General features: G+C 41.8%; 1 protein-coding gene and 1 pseudogene across 10 annotated transcripts in view; both read right to left on the bottom strand.

Moving 5' to 3' along the window:
- Positions 1 to 434: 434 nt before the first annotated feature.
- LOC118394618 (high affinity cAMP-specific 3',5'-cyclic phosphodiesterase 7A-like) overlaps positions 435 to 25,353 on the bottom strand; it is a 27,558-nt gene continuing 2,639 nt past the window's right edge. For 2 of the 10 annotated variants that reach the window (XM_035788009.2, XM_035788017.2), the window contains exons 2-13: positions 10,724 to 10,793; positions 8,515 to 8,604; positions 7,110 to 7,264; positions 6,939 to 7,002; positions 6,523 to 6,618; positions 6,264 to 6,364; positions 5,844 to 5,975; positions 5,463 to 5,554; positions 3,176 to 3,320; positions 2,805 to 2,901; positions 2,595 to 2,675; positions 435 to 2,288 (exon numbers count right to left, since the gene is read on the bottom strand). In XM_035788009.2, coding sequence (XP_035643902.1) covers positions 2,062 to 2,288; positions 2,595 to 2,675; positions 2,805 to 2,901; positions 3,176 to 3,320; positions 5,463 to 5,554; positions 5,844 to 5,975; positions 6,264 to 6,364; positions 6,523 to 6,618; positions 6,939 to 7,002; positions 7,110 to 7,264; positions 8,515 to 8,604; positions 10,724 to 10,793 — 1,350 coding nt within the window. In that variant the 3' untranslated portion in view covers positions 435 to 2,061. Of the gene's footprint in view, positions 2,289 to 2,594; positions 2,676 to 2,804; positions 2,902 to 3,175; positions 3,321 to 5,462; positions 5,555 to 5,843; positions 5,976 to 6,263; positions 6,365 to 6,522; positions 6,619 to 6,938; positions 7,003 to 7,109; positions 7,265 to 8,514; positions 8,605 to 10,723; positions 10,794 to 21,327; positions 21,436 to 25,353 lie in introns of those variants that run through there. The other 8 variants (XM_035788011.2, XM_035788018.2, XM_035788012.2 and 5 more) reach the window with 6 other exon arrangements.
- On the bottom strand, positions 12,281 to 12,452 carry LOC118395273 (uncharacterized; annotated as a pseudogene).

Below are 25,353 nucleotides of genomic sequence, written 5' to 3'. Positions count from 1 at the left end.
ATATATATTCATTGGTCCTAGGCCATCATTGAAAGTAAGAATTTGTTCTTAACTGAATTCCCTAGTTAAATAAAAAGGTACAATTTAAAGAAAAACATTTTTAAACGAGAAGTTAAAGATATGGGAAAGAAAAAGTCAGACAAAAACTAAAGTCCTTTTTGAGGATGGACCTCTAGCCTACTAGAGCTGTATTAATGGCAGACCTTTACAAAGTGATATGTCGATACAATAAAACCACAGATCAAAGGGAAACCTTTATCACCATCTTTAATGGAGAAAAAAAATCTAAATCAACACTATCAAAACCCAATCATGCCTTTGCACTCTTATTTATCCCTCTATGCAAAACCCCAGAGAGAGAACATTCTTTGTAGAACTGTAAAGAACGCCTGGGGCTTTAAACTGGACAGAGAAAAATAGAGCAAACGCATAAGTGTGACAAGTTGTTTTATTAATGAAAAAGTAACTGCAACTGGCATGTATCAAAATATCAATTTGGCAAAGCTTTTCACAAAATAGTTTGCCACGCAAGTTCCTACCCAAAAATGACTTAGATCAAAATGGTAAACAGTTTTATCAAACAGTCTTGCAATAGTAACCAGAAAATACACGTTTGCCATAATATGAAAAGCACCGGTTTTCATTGGATATACTGAAAGTCCAACCAGAGACACAATCGTGTCTTGTGTACAGAATCAAAAAACAATACCAAAAATAAATTAAATATGGAATGTTTTATGTTATGGCTGGATCACTGTCCAATCTACTAATGCCAAGTAATTTCCTTTTCACACCAGAGGCAAACAGTCGGACAATGCATTGAGAGAAGACGATCGACCTTATAAAAAAAGATTAAAAATTTTAAAAACTTTAAAAAAAGAACTGGTTTGGTCACTTAGTTTTGTGCATAGTTTAAAGGTATCTGTTGCCAGTCTTAAAAGTTGTGTTTGCATTCTAGAAAGGGCTTCGACTCTCTAAAATAACATTGTAGATCATGGTACAGCCCTACCAGAGGCAGACCACCTAATATCAACTTTAATAAGTAGTCATGCTGTTTATACCCTCAACTCAGGTCATCTGTTACTAGTATGGAAGAGTGGTTATTCAAGTGTTGAAAGAATGTTAATGCCATAAAAATAGAATCTAGATTCTATTTCTATGGTTAAGGCCACACGCATGCCCTGTTTCCCCATTACAAAACATTGTTATTAGGCTACGGTTAAATCCCCAACACTGTACACCATATCAGTAAAGAAATACATAGATTTCATACCACATCCAATGGACTTTTTTCACACAAGTAGTCTCTGAGCTGACTGACTATTGGGTCATAAAACCTGTTATAGTTCACAGTGCAAGGAGCAACGAACGGACCAAAACAGTCCTTTCAGGGCATTTGTGTTGTTCTGCAATCAGATGTTTGTTCAGTGTGTTGTCAACAGGACAAGTACTTCATGTGAGTGGTTATTCACATACAGTATGAGCTTTTTTTTTTACAGAACCAATGTTTAATTTGTGAAATGCAGCACAAAAGACGCTTGTAAACAGTCTTCAGAGGCAGCAGTGAAGTGGGCTCGTCACATTTCCTGTACGAGGAAGTATTACCATTAGTCTGAAATGCAGCAACACATAGTAGCTCGTCTCATTCATTCAACATGAACCTCTCTTTTTGAATACAAGGTTTCCTCACTTTAAAAACATTAACAAAATGTTTGCAAATGGCACTTTAATCAGAAGGGTCTTGTTGAAAACATTCCCTTCAGGTCTCTGTTAAAAGGGTGATGTGTCAAATTAGTGATGTCAGAGCAGAACTACAGTACAAAATTAAATAAAAATACATACAGCAGAAGCAACATGAGGTATATATGTATTGCTCTGTTAAAGTAAAGGGTCCAAATTCAATAAATTAAGTTAAATTACATAAAAAACAAAAACAGTGGTTAACCTAGATGCGGAGCGTGCGGCTGAGTTGCTGTGGTGCAGGGAGTGCTGGGTAATGTCGTTTCTGTCGGATGCGGAGATTCGTTTCACTCTTTCTCACCTCACCGTGGGCGTGGCATGTCATGACCCTTTGCTTCCCTGAGGTAATACTTTGGAGTTTGAGTCTTTGGCGGCAGGAGTCGTCTGTTCCTCTGAGGCCCTACTAGAGCTAGCCTCCTGCTTGTCCCTCCCCTCATTCCAGCCTTGCTTGTTCAGGCTCAGGTGGCTCATCATGGTCTGGGACAACCGTGTGTCGGAGAAGCGTGACCATTCCACAAACAGAGGCTCTACCACGTACGCCATGAAACCTACAGGAGAAGACATCTCTCATTCAGAGCAAGTTCTGACAATAAATCACACAATGCTGCTAAGGTCAGAAGCAGAAACAACCACAAACAAATGTATAAATATGAAGTAGGAGCACATTTGAAATCATTGTCAGTAGTCTTATCCGAGCCAGAATCGGCCAGAGTCCAGGAGGATCTACTATGACGGTAGCATGAGGCAGCTTGATGTTCAAGTACACCCCTGGACAGGTCACTAATTCATAGTAAAATATTAATTAATCATATACTTAATCATATGCAAACTTGGATTAAGAGGGGTAACCTTACCAATCTGTATATTGGCAACCGAGTTGGATTGCCTGTCACAAAGTGGGGTTACTTCAAGATTATGTTTCCGCTCAATGTCACCTGATGAAAAGAAGGATTGGTTAATACTTAGTATATAAACCATACTGTCACGCTTGGTTGCACTCTTAATAAACACCTGGATTAAGATTAGAGAGGATTAGCCCAGTACAGGGTTTCATGATATAGTACCTTGGTGGAAGAACTCCTCTGTCACTTTCTCGCTCCACTGTTTGCTGAGTTTCCACGGTCGGCAGGGGTTGCAAATGTCCGCACACTTCAGAGCCATCTTTACAAGGTCAATGAGGAAAACAGAGCGGAGACTCAGGAAAAGGACAACATATAACTCAGTTTGTCTCTGTCTCTCTTTTTCCTCTCCATCAGCCTCAACCACATTGACGATTCACTTTTACTGTTTCAAGCTGCACATTTTGCAACACTTCAGTCCCGCAGAGATTCACATGATCTCTTAATGCCACAAATCACATGACAACAGTTCAAAAGGGTGATGGATAGTACAGTCATTTATGCTGCTTTTGTTAGGTGGGAAACACCTTGCTCACCTGAAGGATAAAGAGTCGATGTCCTCCGTTAGTGAGGCAGAGGTCTCCCTTGTCCAAGTGTGTCCTGAACTCTGAAAGATAGTCATTCTGCCTGCTGATGTCCGTAGCCAGAATCAGGGATCCAAGCCGCTCCTCCATGTTCAATCTAAATGACAACATCCAATCGATATTTATTAGTATATAGAGTAATGAAACAGTTATTTTCATAAACAAACAAAAAAAATGACTTTTTTACTGCAATGTTGCAATGGGTGATTACACAAGTCTGAAGATACATTTAAATGAGCTAAATCTGTGGACCCCATAGTTAGTATTACACTACCGGTCAAAAGTTTCAGAACACCTACTGATTCAAGTTTAATTTTTTTTTTACTATTTCCTACATGGTAGAATAATAGTGAAGACGTCAAAACTATGAAATAACACATATGGAATCATGTAGTGACCAAAAAAAAGTGTTAAACAAATCAAAATAAATACTTCAAATAGCCACCCTTTATGACAGCTTTGTACACTCTTGGTATTCTTCTCAACCAGCTTCATGAGGTAGTCACCTGGAATGCATTTCAATTAACAGGTGTGCCTTGTTAAAAGTTCATTTGTGGAATGTCTTTCCTTCTTAATGCGTTTGAGCCAATCAGTTTTGTTGTGACAAGGTAGGGGGGGTATACAGAAAATAGCCCTATTTGGTAAAAGACCAAGTCCATATTATGGTAAGAACAGCTCAAATAAGCAAAGAGAAACGACAGTCCATCATTACTTTAAGGTCGGTCAATACGGAACATTTCAAGAACAGTTAATGTTTCTTCAATGTTTCTGCAGTCTCTAAAACCATCAAGCGCTTTGATGAAACTGGCTCTCATGAGGACCGCCACAGGAATGGAAGACCTAGTGTTACCTCTGCTGCAGAGGATAAGTTAATTAGTTACCAGACTCATAAATTGCAGCCCAAATAAAAGGCTTCAGAGTTTAAGTAACAGACACATCAACATCAACTGTTCAAAGGAGACTGTGTGAATGAGGCCTTCATTGTCAAATTGCTGCAAAGAAACCACTACTAAAAGGACACCAATAAGAAGAAGAGACATGCTTGGGCCAAGAAACACAAGCAATGGACCGGTGGAAATGTTTCCTTTGGTCTGGAGTACAAATGGGAGATTTTTGGTTCCAACCTCTGTGTCTTTGTGAGACGTGGTGTGGGTGAACGGATGATCTCCGCATGTGTGGTTCCGAAGCATGGAGGAGGAGGTGTGATGGTGCTTTGCTGGTGACACTGTCTGCGATTGATTTAGAATTCAAGGCACAGCATGACTAACACAGCATTCTGCAGTGATACGCCACCCCATCTGGTTTGGGCTTAGTGGGACTATGATTTGTTTTTCAACAGGTCAATGACCTAACACACCTCCAGGCTGTGTAAGGGCTATTTGACAAGGGAGTGATGTGTTATTGACTGTACGTTTGTTTATCCCATGTGTAACTCTGTTTTGTTTGTGTCGCACTGCTTTGCTCTATCTTGGCCAGGTCGCAGTTGTAAATGAGAACTTGTTCCCCAACTGGCCTTCCTGGTTAAATAAATTTGAAATAATACATTTTTTAAAAGATGGAGTGCTGCATCAGATGACCTGGCCTTTAAAATGCCCCGACCTAACCAAATTGAGACGAGTTGGACCGCAGAGTGAAGGAAAAGCAGACAACAAGTAGTGCTCGGCATGTGGGAGAACTCCTTCAAGACTGTTGGAAAAGCATTCCAGGTTAAGCTGGTTGAGAGAATGCCAAGAGTGTGCAAAGCTGTCATCAAAGCAAAGGGTGGCTATTTGAAGAATCTCAAATAAATACTTTTTGATTTGTTTAATACTTTTTTGGTTACTACATGATTCCATATGTGTTATTTAATAGTTTGTCTTCACTATTATTCTACAAAGTAGGAAATAGTCAAAATAAAGAAAAACCCTTGAATGAGTAGGTGTTCTAAAACTTTTGACCAGTAGTGTACATAAACTAAATGTCTTAGTGTATGTAGATGTAGTTAAATAGACTAGATCTGATCACTGGCAGTAATCACAGGCATCTCATATATCCAAATCAAGCACATTACATAGCGATCCTAATCCAATCAAACTTTTTCCACGGCACACATCAAAACATCAAAATTGAGGAAACTAAATTCAGAGGATGGCCTCTCATTCTCTATCCAGTAACAAAACAAAAATGTGTCTCTCTCTCCCCCTAAGGGGACAAATAAAGTTTGAATTTAATATAGCAGGTGCCCTGTCTGTGAACTGACCGGTCTTCAGTGGTGAGGTGGGACAGCAGGTCTGATTCGCGGAGCAGGCCCACCGCAGACTTCCAGTGGTGATTCTCCAAAACTGAGCTATTCTACAAAAGGACAAACACAACCAAAAAAATACTTGCATTACTCATTACAGAGGTCAATATATTGTACATGGGCTAGTTGATGTCTGATGCCAGCTATTAACATGTATTTCAAAGTCATTCAACATTTGATGGAAAACTACATCAGCATTTTATCCATCAGAGACTCAAATAATGACGAGTAGAGAGAGAGAGAGAGAGTAGTACTTTATTGATCCCAGTTTGGGAAATTGTTTAATCACCACAAGCATCAGCATTGAGCCACTGTGTTATTTCTAGTATAGGGCCTTACCTTGTACAGTGCTGCTAGGTAATGGTCAGTTTTGATGAGGAAAGGCTGGTTGACACCTGGATGGTCCAGATCATGGGTGGCAGCAGCCAGCAGACCCAGCAGGAGATCACAGGAGGTCAGCGTCTCAGCAAGCTGCAAACACACAGAACCCTCCTCATCAGACTCCTCACGAAGAGTCACAGTTGGAACAAACCTCTCCAGGTGTACTTGTAGAGTCATATTATTTTACTGAAGGATACAAGCTCAAATGTCTTACCAGAATCTACACATCCTTCTACAAAAACAAACAAAACAAACAAACACAAAAACACATACAGAGTTTCGAGTATCGATATACTTTATGACCTTGTTCTTACAGAGTATATAATTCAGGTGTAGATGAGCAATTTGTTAGTGGTAAACCATGTCATTTTTTCACACCTTGGGCTCCTGCAGGTAACAATACATGGCCTGAGTCACATCTGCAGCGTGGACTGCATTGTGGTAGGGGTTCTGGCAGCGGTAGTCCTCTTGGATCATGACTAATAACAACACAAACACATTGGTTATTCAGTTAATTTGCAGATGGTTTCAACTATGCATCACCACTTCATTCAAGTAGACAATATTGGGTTTAAATAAATCCATGTCCCAATGCAATATGGTGCATTTAATCATTAACATGTATTTATTTCCATACCTAAAAATCTTCTAAGTTTAACCATGTCCAACTGGAAGAGCTCAATTAACCCATAAGTGTTGAATAAGTGAAAGGTCAGGTTGACGAGACTGTTCCCTGTCAGAAAGCAGAACAGAAACAATGAATTAACAAATGCGTAATAACACTAGAGTTTGTAATAACAGACAAGGGACACATAGTCTTACTCTTTAATCTAAAGTTGAACTCCAAACACATAATTAGTCTGACTAGCAAAACGCCATCCACAACAAAATCACATCACATGCAAATTTATACAAACTAATGTTTCATGACTGAACATTCTCCAAATAGAAATGGAGAGCAATATGTGTCAAGGTGAGCCATAAAGCCAGCATGTATTGCATCTGCAATTCATAAACAGCAGAGGGCAACAATCACCTAGGAAAACACCGTACCGTTCGTAAGTCTGTCAAACAGGAAAATATCAAAGTTCCAGTTTCCAACCTTCTGCAGCATTAACTGAAACATATGAAATATTATACAGTTAGGCCTGCTCAGTGATACTACAACACTAACATCTACAGAAATGATGTACTGTTGCTAGATAGATTGGCAGTGGCACTGACCTTGGCTTGACCTGTGAAGTCATCGTCAAGGATGTAGCCTAGAGGGTTGTTGGCTGGGATGCCATGAAAGAACCGTGACGAGTGGAGGTACCTCTGAAAGCTCAGCAGCCTTCGGACATTCCTGGCAGACACAGGCCGCGCAGCCTCAGGTCGGGCTATGGAAACATAAGTACAGAACCATTTACATTACCTATGGTTGAAATGCACTGACTCTCTTTTAAAGCTATGCCAAGTTTATGTAGCTAACAACTGAATCCATTTCAAGTAAGAGTAACATCATGCTTTGTTGCATTATCTTTCAAGAAGATTTCAGGAGATGTCCATATATTCTATCACAGAATTCATAATCTTCATCTGCTTGTAAAACAAAGGAATGTACACTCTCTGTATTAAAAACATAGCACTGCATATCATTCAGGACAACGTAAAATACACACCAATACAATAAGTCAATAACAAATCAGGCTAATACTGTTAGTTAGTTTGTTGTACTAACATCAATATACCGTACAACAGATGCATTTCACAGAGTGTGAATAACCTGTTTACTGAGAAAACTTGATGAAAAGACGAAGGAAGACTACCAAGTCAATTCAAACAGTGAGTAGCCCTAAAATCCCATCTGCACGGACAGAGGACAAACAGAGGATTTGAGCCTGCCATACCGTGGCCACCCCCACCAATGTGACTAGTGCAAAGGGGTGTGAGTGTGCAGACATGCTGCTGACACAGCAGTCCATTCTCCAGCCAGCTGGCAGCCCACCAATCTCAGTCCTGCATTGTCAACGCACACTCACCAACCATGGCAGACTAGCAAGCCTCAAAAAGCCTTTTGCATCAAACTAGCATTCTAGAAAATTATTTGAAAGATCAAGGCACCTACAGACAGAGCCAGAACAAATTAATGTCTAACAGGCGATGGTCCCCAACACTTCTAAAATGCAATATCGGTTGCTGGAAAATGTTGCACTGTCAGCAAACACAATACATAAGGTCACATCAATAGGACAGCCAGCTGGATGGCTTCCATTTATCAATTTTTTAGAGACACTTTGAACAATGGTCTTTTTATAGACCTTTTTAGACAATTCAATTTAACAAGTGACTAATATCATAAGTGCTTTCATTTCATTAATTCAAGCAGATGACAGTTTAAAAGTAGCAAGAATAACACTCAAGTTTCATATCCATTAGATGCACCACCTACATTTACATTAGTGATGTTTAGTGTTTACTTCATACAGTATCTGCCATTTAGTTCATACATCTATGTATCAGACAACGGGTTACTTCGATCATAAGAGCAACAAATCATGGATTGCAAAAAGGTTCAGCTTCTTCATTGATAGAAGATATTTCAAGGGGTGGTGGCACATTGAAATGGGAGTTTTTGGTTCTTACTTACAATGCAAAGTTCGGAAATCGACATACAAGTAGGGATGTGACCCTCTTCGCTCTGGTTCAAACCCCATCTGGCTTCTGACTCTCACATCTCCTAGAAGGAATGGGAAAATATAGTCCTCAAGGTACTTGCAATAATGAGAGAGGTTTTATTTAGTAAATCATTGGGCCTGTTAAGACTGAGGCTGTGTCCCAAATGGCACCGTATTCCCTATGCAGTGCACTACTTCTGACCAGGGCCCCAAAGGCATCTGATCAAAGGTTGTGCACTTTACAGGGTATAGGGTGCCATTTGGGAAGCAAAGGCTGAGACGACACAGACAAAGCTAAACAGGAAGCCTGGCTGTGACACAGTGCCAAAGTGACTATTAGTATTCACACTGGTGTCAGTGTAGAGCTGGAGAAGAGGCAGGCCTCTCTATTCAGACTAGATCAAAACAGGCTCTGCAGTTTTACTAGATAAGAGTTATGTAGTTAATAGGTAATACAATATGCGATCTTATATCTTACATTCGTCACCTGTGATATAAAATATATTTAAGTACTGTTATCCATACGGACTAAGAAAGAGTACGTGTTTAAGATCCTGTATTCATAATTGACAATGAATAAAGGATCTTAAAACAGAAACACATACCTAGCCATACTGACTGAGAAAGAGTAAGAATACCCACAGATGTCTTTCATTTCCAACCTTGTGTGTACATTGCAGCAGCAGAGAGATTGCTTACAGGGGCTTGCGAAAGTATTCACCCACCTTGGCATTTTTCCTATTTTGTTGCCTTACAGCCTGGAATTAAAATGTATTTTGGGGGTTGGTTTGAATCAATAGATTTACACAACATGCCTACCAGTTTGAAACAAGACAAAAAAAAACAGAAAACTTGAGCGTGCATAACTTTTCACCCCCCAAAGTCGATACATTGTAGAGCCACCTGTTGCTGCAATTACAGCTGCAAGTCTCTTGTAGCATGTCTCTATAAGCTTGGCACATCTAGCCACTGGGATATTTTGCCCATTCTTCAAGGCAAAACTGCTCCAGCTCCTTCAAGTTGGATGGGTTCTGCTGGTGTACAGCAATCTTTAAGTCATACCACAGATTCTCAATTGGATTGAGTTCTGGGCTTTGACTAGGCCATTCCAGGACATTTAAATGTTTCCCCTTAAACCACTCGAGTGTTGCTTTAGCAGTACGCTTAGGGTCATTGTCCTGCTGGAAGGTGAACCTCTGTCCCAGTCGCAAATCTCTGGAAGACTGAAACAGGTTTCCCTCAAGAATATCCCTGTATTTAGCGCCATCTATAATTCCTTCAATTCTGACTAGTTTTCCAGTCCCTGCCGATGAAAAACATCCCCACAGCATGATGCTGTGGGGATGGTGTTCTAAGGCGATGAGAGATGTTGGGTTTGCTCCAGACATAGTGTTTTCCTTGATGGCCAAAAAGCTCAATTTTAGTCTCTTCTAGCCAGAGTACCTTCTTCCACATGTTTGGGGAGTATCCCACATGCTCTGGGGATTCTCCCATGTTTGCTTATATTTTTCTTTAAGCAATGGCTTTTTTTCTGGCCACTCTTCCGTAAAGCCCAGCTCTATGGAGTGTACGGCTTAAAGTGGTCCTATGGACAGATACTCCAATCTCCACTGTGGAGCTTTGCAGCGCCTTGAGGGGTATCTTTGGTCTCTGTGTTGTCTCTCTGGTTAATGCCCTCCTTGCCTGGTCCGTGAGTTTTGGCAGGGAGCCCTCTCTTGGCTGGTTTGTTGTGGTGCCATATTCTTTCCATTTTTTAATAATGGATTTAAATCGTGCTCCATGGGATGTTCAAAGTTTTGGATATTTTTTTATAACCCAACACTGATCCTTATTTAGGGGCATCAAAGCAAAGGGTTTAATATATATGCACGCACCACGTTTCTGTTTTCCATTTTTTTGAAACAAGTCATCTTTTTCACTTCACCAATTTGCATTATTTTGTGTATGTCCATTACATTGATATCCAAATAAAAATAAATGAAAATGACAGGTTGTAATGCAACAAAATAGGAAAAACACCAAGGGGGATGAATACTTTTGCAAGGCACTGTATCTACTGAATAACAAACCATTACTTAAATAATCAATATCCTTATGGATGGTGAAAAGGTAGGTGAAGGTCATACGATATGTTAAAATATTCATGGAGTGATAAGAAATAAGATCCAGTGAATATCATACCATACGTACCGAGCATCCGAATGTAGAGAGCCGTTTGATCCTCACTGTCATAGGAGATCGCCCCTCGTCTCTGCAAGAAAAGGATCATTTAGACAAAACTCTACAATAAAACAATTGTTGGGGTGTTTTGTTCACCTCTAGGAAAAGGATGACAAACATTGACAATTCCCCTAGGTTGTGAGCTGTATTTCAAAAGCTCTCCAAATTAATGAACATAAAAACTTGAATGACGTACATTTTAAACAGAGGGGTGGTGGTAAAATAAGCAGGTTAGCATTTTTCGTCATGAATCTTGCTCTGGAAGCAGCTCTGCAGAGTGGTCACAAGCTGGCACAGCCAAAGTCATAATCAGATTTTAAACCTAACCTTAACCACACTGCGAACCTGCATGTCAATTAAGGCAGCCCCCTGCACCTCTGACTCAGAGGGGTTGGGTTAAATGCGGAAGACACATTTCGGTTGAATACATTAAGTTGGACAACTGACTAGGTATCCCCCTTCCCCTTTAACCGGAATGCCTAACCCTAAAGACCAAAAAGCTTTTATTTTTTCTGTCCAATTTTGGCTTTTTGGCTGTGGAATCTGACTTTGTGGATGTGCTATCTAGTGGAAAACAAGTCAGTTCCTCTCCTCTCCCTCTGCAGCAAATGCTGGCTCAGTGCCACATCTGGGGACACTCAAATCTATCTATGACGTCAATCTGCGCAACCTATTTGTATAAATGATATTCCTCCATCAGCCCATCCCTAGCCCCAAAAGTGTTGTTGAATGCAAAGGCATAAAACATAAATGCCATACGGACTTCTTTGGCCAGTGGCTGTATTTATAAAGTCTAGCATGTGACCTTGCATTGAAGTTAGATTACAAGACCTGATATCAAATTAACTGCTGGGCAATACCATACCAGTATACAACTGTAAGCCAAGTCAAAAAAGATCAGAGAGTACTGACAGCGAACAGGGGTGATTACAGAGTAATATGCTCCAGGGGGTGACCATGCAGGAAAGCCGAGGAAGGCTGAACTACAATATAGGAGCTGGGCAATTCCACACAAGATTGGCCCAGGGATAATTATGATGTTTTGAATCTTCCTGAAATTAAATCCATATAAAGATCATTTGGGGGAAGGGGGTTTTGGCATAACTTTGAAATCTGTATCCAAAATAATTATTGAGAAATAACTAATTCAAGTTGGGAGATGTGACATTTTGTCCTGCTTTCAGACACTACAACAATGAGTCTGTAGTTGCTTTAAAAATCTAGTTTTGGTATCATTTTAAATTTACCGTGTGCTCTGTATGATTAGTGTTTGGATTAAGAATACCATTTCTGCTCAGAACTGAGCAGGTCGGGCATAACACGTCAACCCTGTTACCCATAGATAGACTGGCTAGACATTTTCTTTTTCAATTTAAGGAAGGCCAGCATCCTGGAGTCACCTTTTCACTGTTGACAATGAGTGTTTTGAGGTTACTATTTAATGAAGCTGCCAGTTGAGGACTTGAGGCGTCTGTTTCTAGCTAGCTAGCTGTTTACATAGCTTTGTGAATGATTCTTTTTCCTTGACAACGGGAGAAAAGTGTTGCACCGTTCCCGGAGGTACGGAGCAAGCCCCATTTCCGACTCCCTGTTCGAAAAATCCATTTAATATGTAGTCCCCCGATGGGGGGGGGGGGACTGATAAGAACAGATACTACACTTGATCTGAGCCAAAAGGCCGAGAAGCGATAACCCACAATGTACTTGTCCTCCTGCTCAGTTGTGCACCGGGGCCTCCCACTCTATTCTTTTTATTTTTTACCCCTTTTTCTTCCCAATTTCGTGGTATCCAATTGTTTAGTTTGTTTATTGTCTTGTCTCATCGCTCATCGCTACAACTCCGTAGGGGCTCGGGAGAGACAAAGGTTGAAAGTCATGCGTCCTCCGATACACAACCCAACCTAGCCGCCCGCACTGCTTCTTAACACCGCGCCCTCCAACCCGGAAGCCAGCCGCACCAATGTGTCGGAGGAAACACTGTGCTTCTGGCAACCTTGGTTAGTGCGCACTGCGCCCGGCCCGCCACAGGAGTCGCTGGTGCGTGATGAGACAAGGATTTCCCTACCGGCCAAACCCTCCCTAACCCGGACGACGCTAGGCCAATTGTGCGTCGCCCCACGGACCTCCCAGTCGCGGCCGGTTACGACAGAGCCTGGGCGCGAACCCAGAGTCTCTGGTGGCGCAGCTAGCGCTGCAGTACAGCGCCCTTAACCACTGCGCCACCCGAGAGGCCTCCTCTTTCTATTCTGATTAGAGCCAGTTTGCGCTATTCTGTGATGGGAGTAGTACACAGATCTTCAGTTTCTTGCCAATTTCTCACATTGGAATAGCTTTCATTTCTCAGAACAAGAGTAGACTGACGAGTTTCAGAAGGAAGGTCTTTGTTAGCTAACGCAACGTGCCATTGGAACGCAGGTGTGATGGGGCTCTGTACGCCTATGTAGATATATATTTTTAACGGAATAAGAAAATCTGCCGTTTCCAGCTACAATAGTCATTTACAACATTAATGTCTACGCTGTATTTCTGATCAATTTGATGTTGTTTTTCTTTCAAAACAAGGACATTTCTAAGTGACCCCAAACTTTTTAATGTTAGTGTACATGTAGGTAGAGTTAGTGACTATGCATAGATAATAACAGAGAGTAGGAGCAGCGTGAGAGGGGGGAGGCTTATGCCCCCTCCTTGTTGCACACAACAAGCTTCCATTCCCTCTGTTACAAGGGGTCTTATGGCTAATTTAAGATGAAAACGTCAACCCTGTTAAGGTCATCTCTTTTACTTTATTTGGCAGCAATTACTATAGCAATTTAACATCGAGATGGGAAAATGCGTTTTTTAATGAAGTTGAACTCTATGACAGAATGTTAAAATTAGTTGAAATTAAAAGTTCTATATGTCCAAGTTACACTTCTCAAAAGGCATCGAATTGGTGGAACAACCCAAAAACTGGCTGTGACCCCTGTCTGTTTACAGAGTTGTTTTCCTATTGTGTTTATGGAGCAGCTAATGACAAAGTATTTACTGAAATGGATTGGACATTGCGCTGGTTCTCTACTATTTATTGAGTGAGAGTGACTCATCCTCATTTCAAACCACATACTGGCAATTGCACAAGGTCTTAGTTTATGGGCAGACAATACTATAACATTACATATCGCCTAGGCTATAGTTTAAAAAAAGCTAATCTAATATGAACTAAAACAGACAAAGCAGTATATGAAGCCTTGGTTTAAAGGCAGTATTTGTAGTACCAACAACGCCATTGTTAACACAAATCAGTTGTTTATGGCAGCCAAAGCCGGGGTATATTAGGCCCTCACACAAGGGCTGCAAGACATCCAAACCTGCTGTGCCCAAATGTGCTTCAGACAAGCTATCCAGACAAGCAACTGGCATCTCCCTTTACATGGCGCTATGTGGGCTGTGCCGGCTTGCCTCGCTGCACTCCAAACACTGTGGCGTCTGTCAGGCTGGGAAGGACATATGCCTCCATTCCTCACGCCACTCGCTCCTGTTAAAAATGCTTGACCTTAGATGCTACATTCACAAGTCAACACACAACTGCTGCTCACGACTCTGCTATCAGCATAATCTCAATGCAAGTGGACTGGCTTCATCATTCAATAAATCTCAGTACGTCATTGTGATTGATTACTTTTGACAACAATGGAATCAGACACACACACAACATCCTTTCAAACACAGTGGTACAGTTTCTTCCAAAAACCATAAAGTTTGGTGAATGAACAGAAATGCACTGTTATTCCTTGCTACCCACAATTTCTTCTAACTCAACATCACATTCAGATGATTTATTTCAACCCTGTGTCCCAATTCAGTTATCCATCATAAAACTCATAAGACTTGTTGTGACTGGCCTGTCTTATCAAGACCTCATCTTTAAAGTCCACTAATAAAATAAGCAATCAATGATGTTTCTATGATTCTGCTGCTAAGCCAATATACTACTACTACTATTTATGTTACTACATATACTACCACTGTACTACTATGACCAGAGATCTAAAAATTTAAAAAACATGTAAAAAAAAAAAAAAAAGAGTTAACACTGGTGCTCCCCATTTTAAAAAGTTGGGAGCACCAGAAAACACTTTTTTTCTAGTGATTGAGATACAGCCTACATTAATTCTAGCTACTTTTGAAGCACATGTTGTGCCCTAGAAACCCATATGTAACCCTGTATAGGCATTTGTTTATTATAAAAGGGTTTATTATTAAGGGTCCATGATTACAAGTTATCAAACCAGTTCACACAGTTGGTTAACTCTGGAGACGCCTTTAGTGTCTTCAGAGTTACCTAAAGAGTGATTTACCTTTTCTGCTCCATATGTTCGGAATAATCGCCCCAAAACAGTACTCAGAGGCCTTAGTGTCCCTGGGACAGTTTAGAAGGTGGACAGAAGAATTTGAATGAAGAATGTGTGTTTTAGTCGATTGTGTTTTGTACGAAAAGATTGTGCCGACAGATATGGCAGCTCTTCGAGCTGACAAAGAAATTAGTCTAATTTTAATGGTTGGTTTATTTGAACAGTGAGAGACAGAATAACAACAAAAAATCCAGAAAAACGCATGTCAAAAATGTTATAAATTGATTTACATTTGCTCGACAGGAAGTAAATCTTGGCTTGTCTGGCCGGTTGTCACCACCAGTCCCACATCAGAAATGCCTTCAGCGCACCTTGGACTATGTGATACACGCTAGCCTTAGTTCAAGTCAGCAGTTCAACAGAGTGAGGGACAAAGAACCATGTGACTCTGACACAGTTACATCAGGTAACATGCAACCTACACCAGGTCATACAACCCTCGCCAGCCCGAGTAAGGCCAACAACCAGAGGAATGGGGGGGATAAAAGAAGAAAGCCACCAGCAGTTTCCTACTTGTTCCCATGCGAACCCCTGCAGATCATCTACTCAAGGTGAATATGGCGTAACCCCCACCACCAAGACCTTGCCAAGTACCTTGCCCGCAGCCAGTTGGTCACTACAGGGTTAACTACATTCGATGGTGAATCTGAGAACTATTAGGCTTGGAGAGCCTCATTTCGTAATACCACATCAGAGCTAGGCCTTTCAGCAGGAGAAGAGCTTGACCTGCTCATCAAATGGCTTGGCGCAGTCTTCTGAGCAGGCGCGTAGGATAAAGGCAGTCCATGCCAGACATCCGCCAGCTGCGCTGATGATGCTCTGGAAGAGACTTGAGGAAAGCTATGGTTCATATTAAGCCATTGAAAGGGCTCTCTTTGCCAAGTTGGAGAACATCCCCAAGGTGGCAAATAAAGATCCCCAGAGACTCTGACCGTAGAGATCTACCATTGGAGCTCAAAGCTTCAAAGCAAGATGGCTACTTACCTTGCCTATTGTACCTGGACACATCCAGAGGGGTAAGCCCTATCGTAGAGAAGCTCCCATATGGCCTGCAGGAAAAGTGGACATTATAAGGGTCAAAATTCAAGCTAGAAAACAACGTCACCTTCCCTCCATTCTGGGTATTCACCAACTTCATCCGTAGAGAAGCCAAAGTCAGGACAGACCCCAGCATCAACCTTTTTTCCTCCCATGCGGCACCCGTCAGAAGAGACAAGCAAGACAGACACGGGAAGACAGTATCTGTCCACAAGACAAGTATCTTCAACAGAAAACACGGGGGATCAGAAGAAACCAGTGGATTTGAATAAGCACTGCCCGATCCACAACAAGTCTCATTGTTAAAGAAGTGTAGAGGTTTCAGAGAGAAGTCCCTGGAAGACCGCAAACAGTTCCTCAAAGAGAACTGTGTGTGTTTTCAGTGCTGAGCTCCAAATGCTTTGAGAATTTCTCCAAGTGGAACAGTCTCATAAGGACAGTAGCACGCTTAATCCACATAGCTCAGATCTTCTCTCAGCCTGCACAAGAGAGCATCTGCCATGGATGGCATATCGGTCTGAAGAATCGCACTGAAGAAGAGCTGGAAAGAGGCAAAGTCCTTGTGATAGAGTGTCCAAGATGAGTGTTATGCAGAGGAATTTAGGTGCATAGCAGCAGAACGCAGTTTTCCTACCTGACAGCAGTCTACGAAGTCCCATCATGACCGTGACAGACTGCTCAGAGTTGGAGGCCGAATCGAGCAATCTAAATTGGGAACAAACGATGTCAACTACATCATTCTAGTTCCTCACCACCTGGCAACCTTGCTTGTGCGTCACCGCCATGAGGCCGTGAAGCATCATGGGAGACATTTCACAGAGGGTGCCATACGAGCAAATGGATTCTGGTTGGTTGGAGCTAAGAGATATCAGCGGTGCACTCTTCAAGTGTGTCACATGCAAGAAGCTCAGCGGGAAGACAGAACACCAGCAGATGGCATAACTGCCAGCTGAACAGCTACAGGTAGCGCCACCTTTCACCTAAGTAGGCACGGACGTTTTCGGCCCATGGGAGGTGGTCTCACACGTTGACTGTGCCTTTAAACAGCTTGGAAAATTCCAGAAATTTATGTCATGGCTTTAGAAGCTTCTGATAGGCTAAATGAAAACATGAGTCAATTGGAAGTGTACCTGTGGATGAATTTCAAGGCCTACCTTCAAACTCAGTGCCCTTTTGCTTGACATCATGGGAAAATCAAAAGATATCAGCCAAGACCTCAGAAAAAAAATGTTGACCTCCACAAGTCTGGTTCATCCGTGGGAGCAATTTCCAAATGCCTGAAGGTACCATGTTCATCTGTACAAGCAATAGTACGCAAGCATAAACACCATGGGACAACGCAGCCGTCATACCGCTCAGGAAGGAGATGGGTTCTGTCTCCTAGAGATGAACGTACTTTGATGAGAAAAGTGCAAATCAATCCCAGAACAACAGCAAAGGACCTTGTGAAGATGCTGGAGGAAGTAAGATACAAAAGTATCTATATCCACAAAAAAACTAGTCCTATATTGACACAACTGGAAAGGCCACTCAGTGTGTGGTGAGGAAAGTCAACATGAAAGTCGTCAAGGAGGGAACTATGAAAGTCTTCTCTTGGCCTGCTCCAAAACTACCATAAAAAAAAGCCAGACTATGGTTTGCAATTGCACATGGGGACAAAGATCGTACTTTTTGGAGAAATGTCACCTGGTCTGATGAAACAAAAATAGGACTGTTTGGCCATAATGACCATCGTTATGTTTGGAGGAAAAAGGGGGAAGCTCGCAAGCCGAAGAACATCATCCCAACCTTGAAGCATGGGGGTGGCAGCATCATGTTGTGGGGGTGCTTTGCTGCAGGAGGGACTGGTGCACTTCACAAAATAGATGGCATCATGAGGTAGGAAAATCGTGGACATATTGAAGCAACAGCTCAAGACATCAGTCAGGAAGTTAAAGCTTGGTCACAAATGGGTCTTTCAAATGGACAATGACCCCAAGCATACTTCCAAAGTTGTGGCAAAATGGCTTAAGGACAACAAAGTCAAGGTATTGGAGTGGCCATCACAAAGCCCTGACCTGAATCCCATAGAAAATTTGTGGGCAGAATGGAAAAGGTGTGTGTGAGCAAGGAGACCTACAAAGCTGACTCTGTTACAGGAGGAATGGGCCAAAATTCACCCAACTTATTGTGGGAAGCTTGTGGAAGGCTACCCAAAACATTCGACCCAAGTTATACAATTTAAATGCAATGCTACCATGCATGTAAACTTCTGACCCACTGGGAATGTGATGAAATAAATAAAAGCTCAATAAATCAATAAATCTCTATTATTCTGACATTTCACATTCTTAATATAAAGTGGTGATCCTAACTGACCTAATACAGTTTTTATTTCTAGGATTAAATGTAAGGAATTGTGAAAAACTGGAGTTTAAATGTATTTGGCTAAGGTGTATGTAAACTTTGACTACAACTGTATCTCCAAGAACAGAAATGTACCTGGGTGTTCAACCCACCTCACTCATCCCATGTGGGTGGTGCATAGAAGCGGATGATTGGCAATGCACGTCGTTTCCTCGACTGCATGCTCCTCCAATGTGGATCTTCCCGCCTTACACATGAAGTCCTGACAACACCGATGGTCGAGGTCACAACAGTGATGAATGGCAGGCCTCATCCTAGTATCTTCAGACCCGGAATCACCCCTCATCCTCACTCTAGCTATGCTCTTGACCCTGAAGACTGGCGTCCCCCCTCCTCCACCAGGCAAGTTCGGGGAAGTTGAACTCTACAAGCAAGAGTGGAAGCAAGTACAAAGTCTAGTGGACACCTTTTGGAACAGGTGGTGGAGCGAGTATGTCTGCATGCTGCAGAGCCAACGCAAGTGGCAGAACAAGAGGCCAGATCTTATAGAAGGGGATGTTGTCTTAATGGACAGTCAGGCTAAAATAAATGAATGGCCATCGTTGTAAAGACCCTTCCCAGCCGGGAAGGGATGGTGAGGAAAGTCAACGGGAGAGTCATCAAGGAGGGAACTATGAAAGTCTTCTCTCTGCCCATTTCCGAAGTGGTTCTCCTTCTTTCTTCGGAAGACACCAGTGGTCAGAGTTAGGTTTATGTGGGATTGTTAAATAACCCCAGGAGGGGAGTGTTCTGGACCTGTTAGATGTTTAGCACCCTGAGTGGGAATTTAAGTGCAGCAGTGTAGAATTTACCTGTTTGTGTCATGTGACAAGAAGCAGTTCAGAAGAGAAGCAATGTGTAAGATGTGCAAGTTCTCCCTAGGAACACCTAGCTAAGCAATATCAAGCATACAGTTGCATTCTAGTAACTTTATATATTTGGCTCTAGATTGAGTACTCTTACTCCTATTTTCATACATTTAGTTCAGTTATTGTGGAACACATTCTGTGCTCTATTCTAGTGTAAGTGAAAACATGTACTTTTGTGTTTGTTGAGGTTTCACAATGTGATTCAAGTAAAAAGTGTTTAGCTAACTGGATAGCTGGATAAGGGCTACTGTACATTTAGTGAGTTCAGTATACAGTACATTCTATATACTCAATTTTACATCACAAATAGTACAGTTAGTATGACTATTTGAACACAGCTATAGTTTGATGCCCTTCCATTGGCTCCGTTCCAGCCATTATTATGAGCCGTCCTCCCCTCAGCAGCCTCCACTGGATGTAATGCACCCTGGACTGAAGAGGCAGACAAATAGGAGAAATGCGTTAGACCATCCATTAAATTACACATTTCGACGTAGGAATATTGCAAAAATATTATCAAATGGCTCACTTGAGAGGAGACAACCTCCCGTGTTATGTCATCGGTCAGTATTGAAATCTGACATGTATGATAGACGTTTACCTAGGGAAGTGATAGAACATCACCCAGAGATGCACAAAAACAATACAACATTCAAAATGGGTGAATCGTTACTTTAAGTAGCTAATGGGATTTAAAAGGGATCTGTGAAAGATTCCAGTACTGTTGGCCAAAAACCCTTACCCAAGCTCAGTTTCAGCTAAAGAAACAGAACACCGCTGGCCCGTGGGAAATTGCTTGCAGAGAGAAAGCTGTCTAATTAGCAGCAACAGGATTGGGTTTCAGGATTGTCCACTGGGAAAATCCCACAAACCACATGGAGCAAAGAGAACAACTCAAATGTCACCACTCACTTTCCCACCACCCAAGGAGTCAATGACACCTCAATTATTTTGGACATAGAGCTTTTGTCATTAAAGCCCCCATGCAGTATTTTTTAAATCATCACCATGTATCTAATAAATCACTGTGTGTATTTTTTGGTTGAAAATAACTCCAAATAATATTTTCAGCATTTATTTCCCTGAGCCTCCTTTTGCCATTGAAATGTTCAGTCTGATCATGTTGGCGAGTTGATACTCATTTAAATATATTTACATACACAGCCCTGATTGGGAGATCGGTTCGTCAACAATCTAGAGAGCCTACCCCCTTACCACTTCAAAGTAGGAGGTCAAATATGCAAATAAAAGATGACTTGTCATTGGTCAGAATAATCAGATCAGATTGTAATGTTATGCTCTGGACCAGAAACTCCATCCCACCTGAACAGGCTGAAATTCCAGACAAAATTCCTTACACTAAAAGGGCATTATCATAATTTTCACAATTTCAGAGTATAATTTTGACCTTAGTGTGGAAATATCATTAAAAAAAACAGGAAATCACTTTTGACAGCACTGCCCCTTTAAGTACTTAAATTATGATGGAACCATAACATGTCCCCACTGGTGTACCTAAAAGATAAACAACAAGCACTACAACATTTGACCATACTACTACGAAAACTATTTCACTAAAATTCAATGTGCTATTCTGCTTATACTGTACCATTTGAAAGTCTCAACTGTTCCTGATGAAACTAGTCAAAATCAAAACAAAATATCAGTCCCTGAGAATAGCAGACGATCACAGTGTGAGCTCATAGTGACTCACACCCCACCTCCTTTCCCAGTAAGGAAGTAAACAGACACACAGTCCATCTGTCTGTGCTGGAGAGATCCTTTTCAAAATCAAATCAGCTCAGTGTTGATAAAGAGACAGCTATAGTTTATCTCGTAGTCCAAACTGACTATCTGCTGGTGTCAAGAGTCCCTACCGTACCTTGTGGGAAATCCACCTCATTAGAATCAAAACCAAGGACCAGATAAGTACAATTCCCATTGGACCTCACGGCCGAGGATCATAGTCCCTCTCCCTGGCTGTACATGCGTGTGATTCTGTGTCGTGGTCTCAGCCCTGATAAATATTAGCAGACACGCAGACGAAGGACAGCTCAAGGCCCAGGCAGGCAGGGGGGGACAGAGGGACGGACCGGGAGTAAGTGGAGCCTTGTGCAGCTGTCTTAGCTCCAATGCTAGCCATCACCTGACTGACTGCCCACTCCTAACACTCCTGGGACTGCCTGACTGGCTTGCTGGCTGTATAGGGGAATGCACCAGGTCACCCAGCTGCCAGCCAAGTGAAGGGCTGGTATGAGTGTCACACACCACGATCTCTCTCCTTTCAGGGGGGTAGAGGAGCATGGTGTACATCACTCTTACACTTCTGTAATGTTTTTCATGACGTCTGGGTTTGACAAACTAACAAAGAGATGACTGCCTAGCCTGGCGTCTACAGTATGTGTGCCTTTCTGTAAGCATGGACATTTTGGGAGTTGGCATACAGTCATATGAATAGTCAATATGAAACATGGAGCACATAATAAGAGCTATGCTTTTAGTCAAATCAATCCAGCGTTGATAAAGATAGATTTGACCTAGTAATCAAAAATCCGCCTTGTGGAAAATCCACTTTGTTAGAATCACAACCAAGTACCAGATCAGTACAATTCCCATTGGACCATCTGGCAGAACATCATGAGTGTTCCCAGCCCTTACTGTACATGTACTTCATCTTGCCACAGCAACATGAGTCCAACATGATGTGCTGCCAAGGTTAAAACAAAAAGTTTATAATAGGAGTATTTAACATGAGGGGAATGAGATCACTGACGTTCCCAAGTCTCTGTTCTACTATGCACTTAACGTCACCAGAACAATGTGGCTCCTTTCGCTACATAAAGAAAGATTCAGTTGTACTGTTAACATGTTACACAAGACAAGTCAGCCTGGCAAGCTGAAGAGAGCGAGACAAAAAGAGGGGAAAGTTTCTCTGAGACGCTCTGAAGCTATAGCCTTAAATAAATTCAGTCCCAAAACTGGAGGAGTTAGGTATGCCCTCATACCCAGGCAGTGCACAGCCCGAATTAGACTCCCAACCTACGTTGACATCACAGCTGATAAGTGTGGCAAACGGGGACCAGAATTAGAACACCATTACAAGGCCTCTTACATAAAGAGCATCAGACCAGGGCTCAGACCCACAGCACTGCACAGGAACAGGAAGTCACACATGCTCATGGCTTGGGAAACTGTCCTCCATGCAGCAGCAGAGTTCCTGCAAGGACAGCTATGCAAACATTCCACTCAAAAAAAAAAAAAAAAAAAAAAGCTAACGGGACACTTGGGATGTTTCCTGATTATTCCCTCGACTTCAGCGTCATGGAGGGGCCACTAACACACGAGGATAGTTATGATTTCTCAACAATAAATCCTTATTCCTCAAAATGATTAATATAACAAACACCAGACCTTAATGTTGAAAATGTCATGTCAAAAGGTCAGTTGTTAGAAAAAGAGAAGATGGCAGGCATTTGAAAGCAGGCCTAAATAGTAACCAAATGTCAGTTGTAACGTTAACTTCCTATTTTTCATATGTTGGGAATGGGAATACAAACACTACTTTTTCATAAGTGTGCTGTGTCCTACAAAAACAAACTGAGCAAGCTCTTTCAAAAGATAAAATGGAAATCCATTTAAGAGATAATATTCCACATAACACTTTCCAGGGTAGTAATGTGACGACAACAAACAATCTTATACTGGACAGGTCTCTGACTGCGTCCCAAATGGCAGCCTATTTCCTCTATAGTGCGTTACTTTTAAAAACAGGGCCCATAGTGCTTTGGTCAAAAGTAGTGCACTATATAGGGAATAGGGTGTAATTTGGGATGTAGCATCTGCCCCTATAGTCACGTGCGATGATGATAAGTGCGATGGTGATAAAGCCATTCGAGTGCTGGAAACAGCATAACACAGGTTTGTTTGCTTTTCCAGCTCATCATGTTTCTGTCTATATGATCGGGCAGTTGGGGAAAGCTACAATAACACGATTTTAATACACGTGCTAGGCCATTCATTCCATTCAAGGATTTACAAGGCATTTCATTCTGAAAGCATGTGTGAGCTTTGAATACAAGACTTGTTTGAAAACACATGTGAGCTTGTTTTAAAGAAGACTCGTTTGAGCTTTAATTCCAGTTTGGCAGGACACAAACATGCAAATGAAACTGGGTAAAAAATAAGGTCATAAGACAAACTTTTCTTTATAGTGCTGGACTTAGTCAAAAGACAGATTATTGGGACACAACCTGGGCTTGCGTTTAGTATCAGTCCCCCCTTAAGCCTAAGAAGCTGTCAAATATCATGCAAATTCAAACTTCATGCAAACCAAACTTGACCATATATTCAAATCTGACAGGATACTGGTCCACGAACAGTGTGACAGGTAAATTTACCTGAAGCTTGAACAAGGCTATCCTATCAGCTACAGGCCCGTGGAATACCAAGATATTGTATATTTGTAACGGACACATCACCACGTAGGGTACTGTCATCTCCCCCCTATTTTGCATAGAACCTCAGGGTGTAGGAAATGACCATTGCGCTGAAAGCTGAAATACGCTAAAAGCTGAGATGACCAATAACTTAACTAGAGACAGTACCTGTTGTCCAATAAAATAAAAACATTGCTGCAGAGAACAGACAATGCAATGCATGTGTTCAATGACCGTTTTTGATTCAGATCAGATGCCTTTGACATAGTTCAACTATGGACACGTCACACAGTCACAGGGGCTTTGGCTCTAATGTCTCAACAGGCTCCCCAGTCCTACGGACGCCACTCAGACTGCATCTTGACATCACTGGCCCTTCCCTACCCATTCAACAGCAGTCCCCTCATCTCCATCTGCATCATTCTTGATTATTCAAAGTTCTTAACACCTGGGCAAGGTTTAGTATATGCTTACCTTAGTCACAGACCTATCTGCAACTGTGCCCTTGCCCACTTAAGCCTAATTGCTCCAGGTGCATTGACCCCACTCCCTCCGGGTGTCTCAGGGGAGTTGAGAAATGCAAAGAAAATATTTCCATTACACGTGTGTGTAACAGGACAAATATAAGCTAAATTGTATATAAAATATAAATTATACTGGGCTGGCTGACTTCAAAGCTGTAACCAATAAAGCTGAGTGAGGAGGAGGACAGAATGGATTAACTCTCCCCTAGCCTCTGTGTGTCCTGTCCCCAAAACACATGCTGTCTCTAAACGGTAGAAGGGACAAAAGCTAAAACTGTTCTAAGGTGCTTCACAAATTCAAAGCTTCCCCATGAATTGTGGCACTTCAGTGTGGAAAGCAGTGTGAGCATCTCCATATTCCTCCCAGTGTGTTGCCTGTAGTAAATCACACATCAGACTGTGTGTGTGTGTGGACTGGATGGACCATTCTCGTTAATGGAACAGACCACGGGTCTGACTCAGGGAGGGCCATAAAAGACCATCAGAGATATAGGGGAAAGGCAAACAGTCTTGATGGTAGCATTCTAAGGGGTTCATAAACTAATCACACACCCTTACTGGCCTCTCACAGATCCCAGAGTGATGCAGGCCTGTGAAGTCTGTGTGAGGTAAGGGCCATCATGTCATGTCGGCCTCATGAATAGCTTCCATTTGGACTCTGTTATTATGTAAACATAAAACAAGTTTACCTTCCTTTGAGTCATTACAATGAGGTCTTGAACAGTACAAAGTTATCTTAAAATGTTAAATCATATCAGGTATTGCCAATATTCAATGCATTTCAGCAGCTCTGAATTTCAGCAGCAGAAACAGATAGATGTCAATGACCACAGCAGAAGCACTATACAAGAGAATTAACATCAGAAAACAACCCTATACGATGCGTTAAACTGAAATATATAAACCCAAAGAAACTCTTAAGACCAGGCACCATACAGAATAATACAG

Source organism: Oncorhynchus keta, chromosome 15 (genome assembly GCF_023373465.1).
Source record: "Oncorhynchus keta strain PuntledgeMale-10-30-2019 chromosome 15, Oket_V2, whole genome shotgun sequence".
NCBI classification, from domain to species: Eukaryota; Metazoa; Chordata; class Actinopteri; order Salmoniformes; family Salmonidae; genus Oncorhynchus; species Oncorhynchus keta.
Note: the sequence above shows the minus strand (reverse complement) of the source record. Positions and strands in the feature narration are given on the sequence as shown.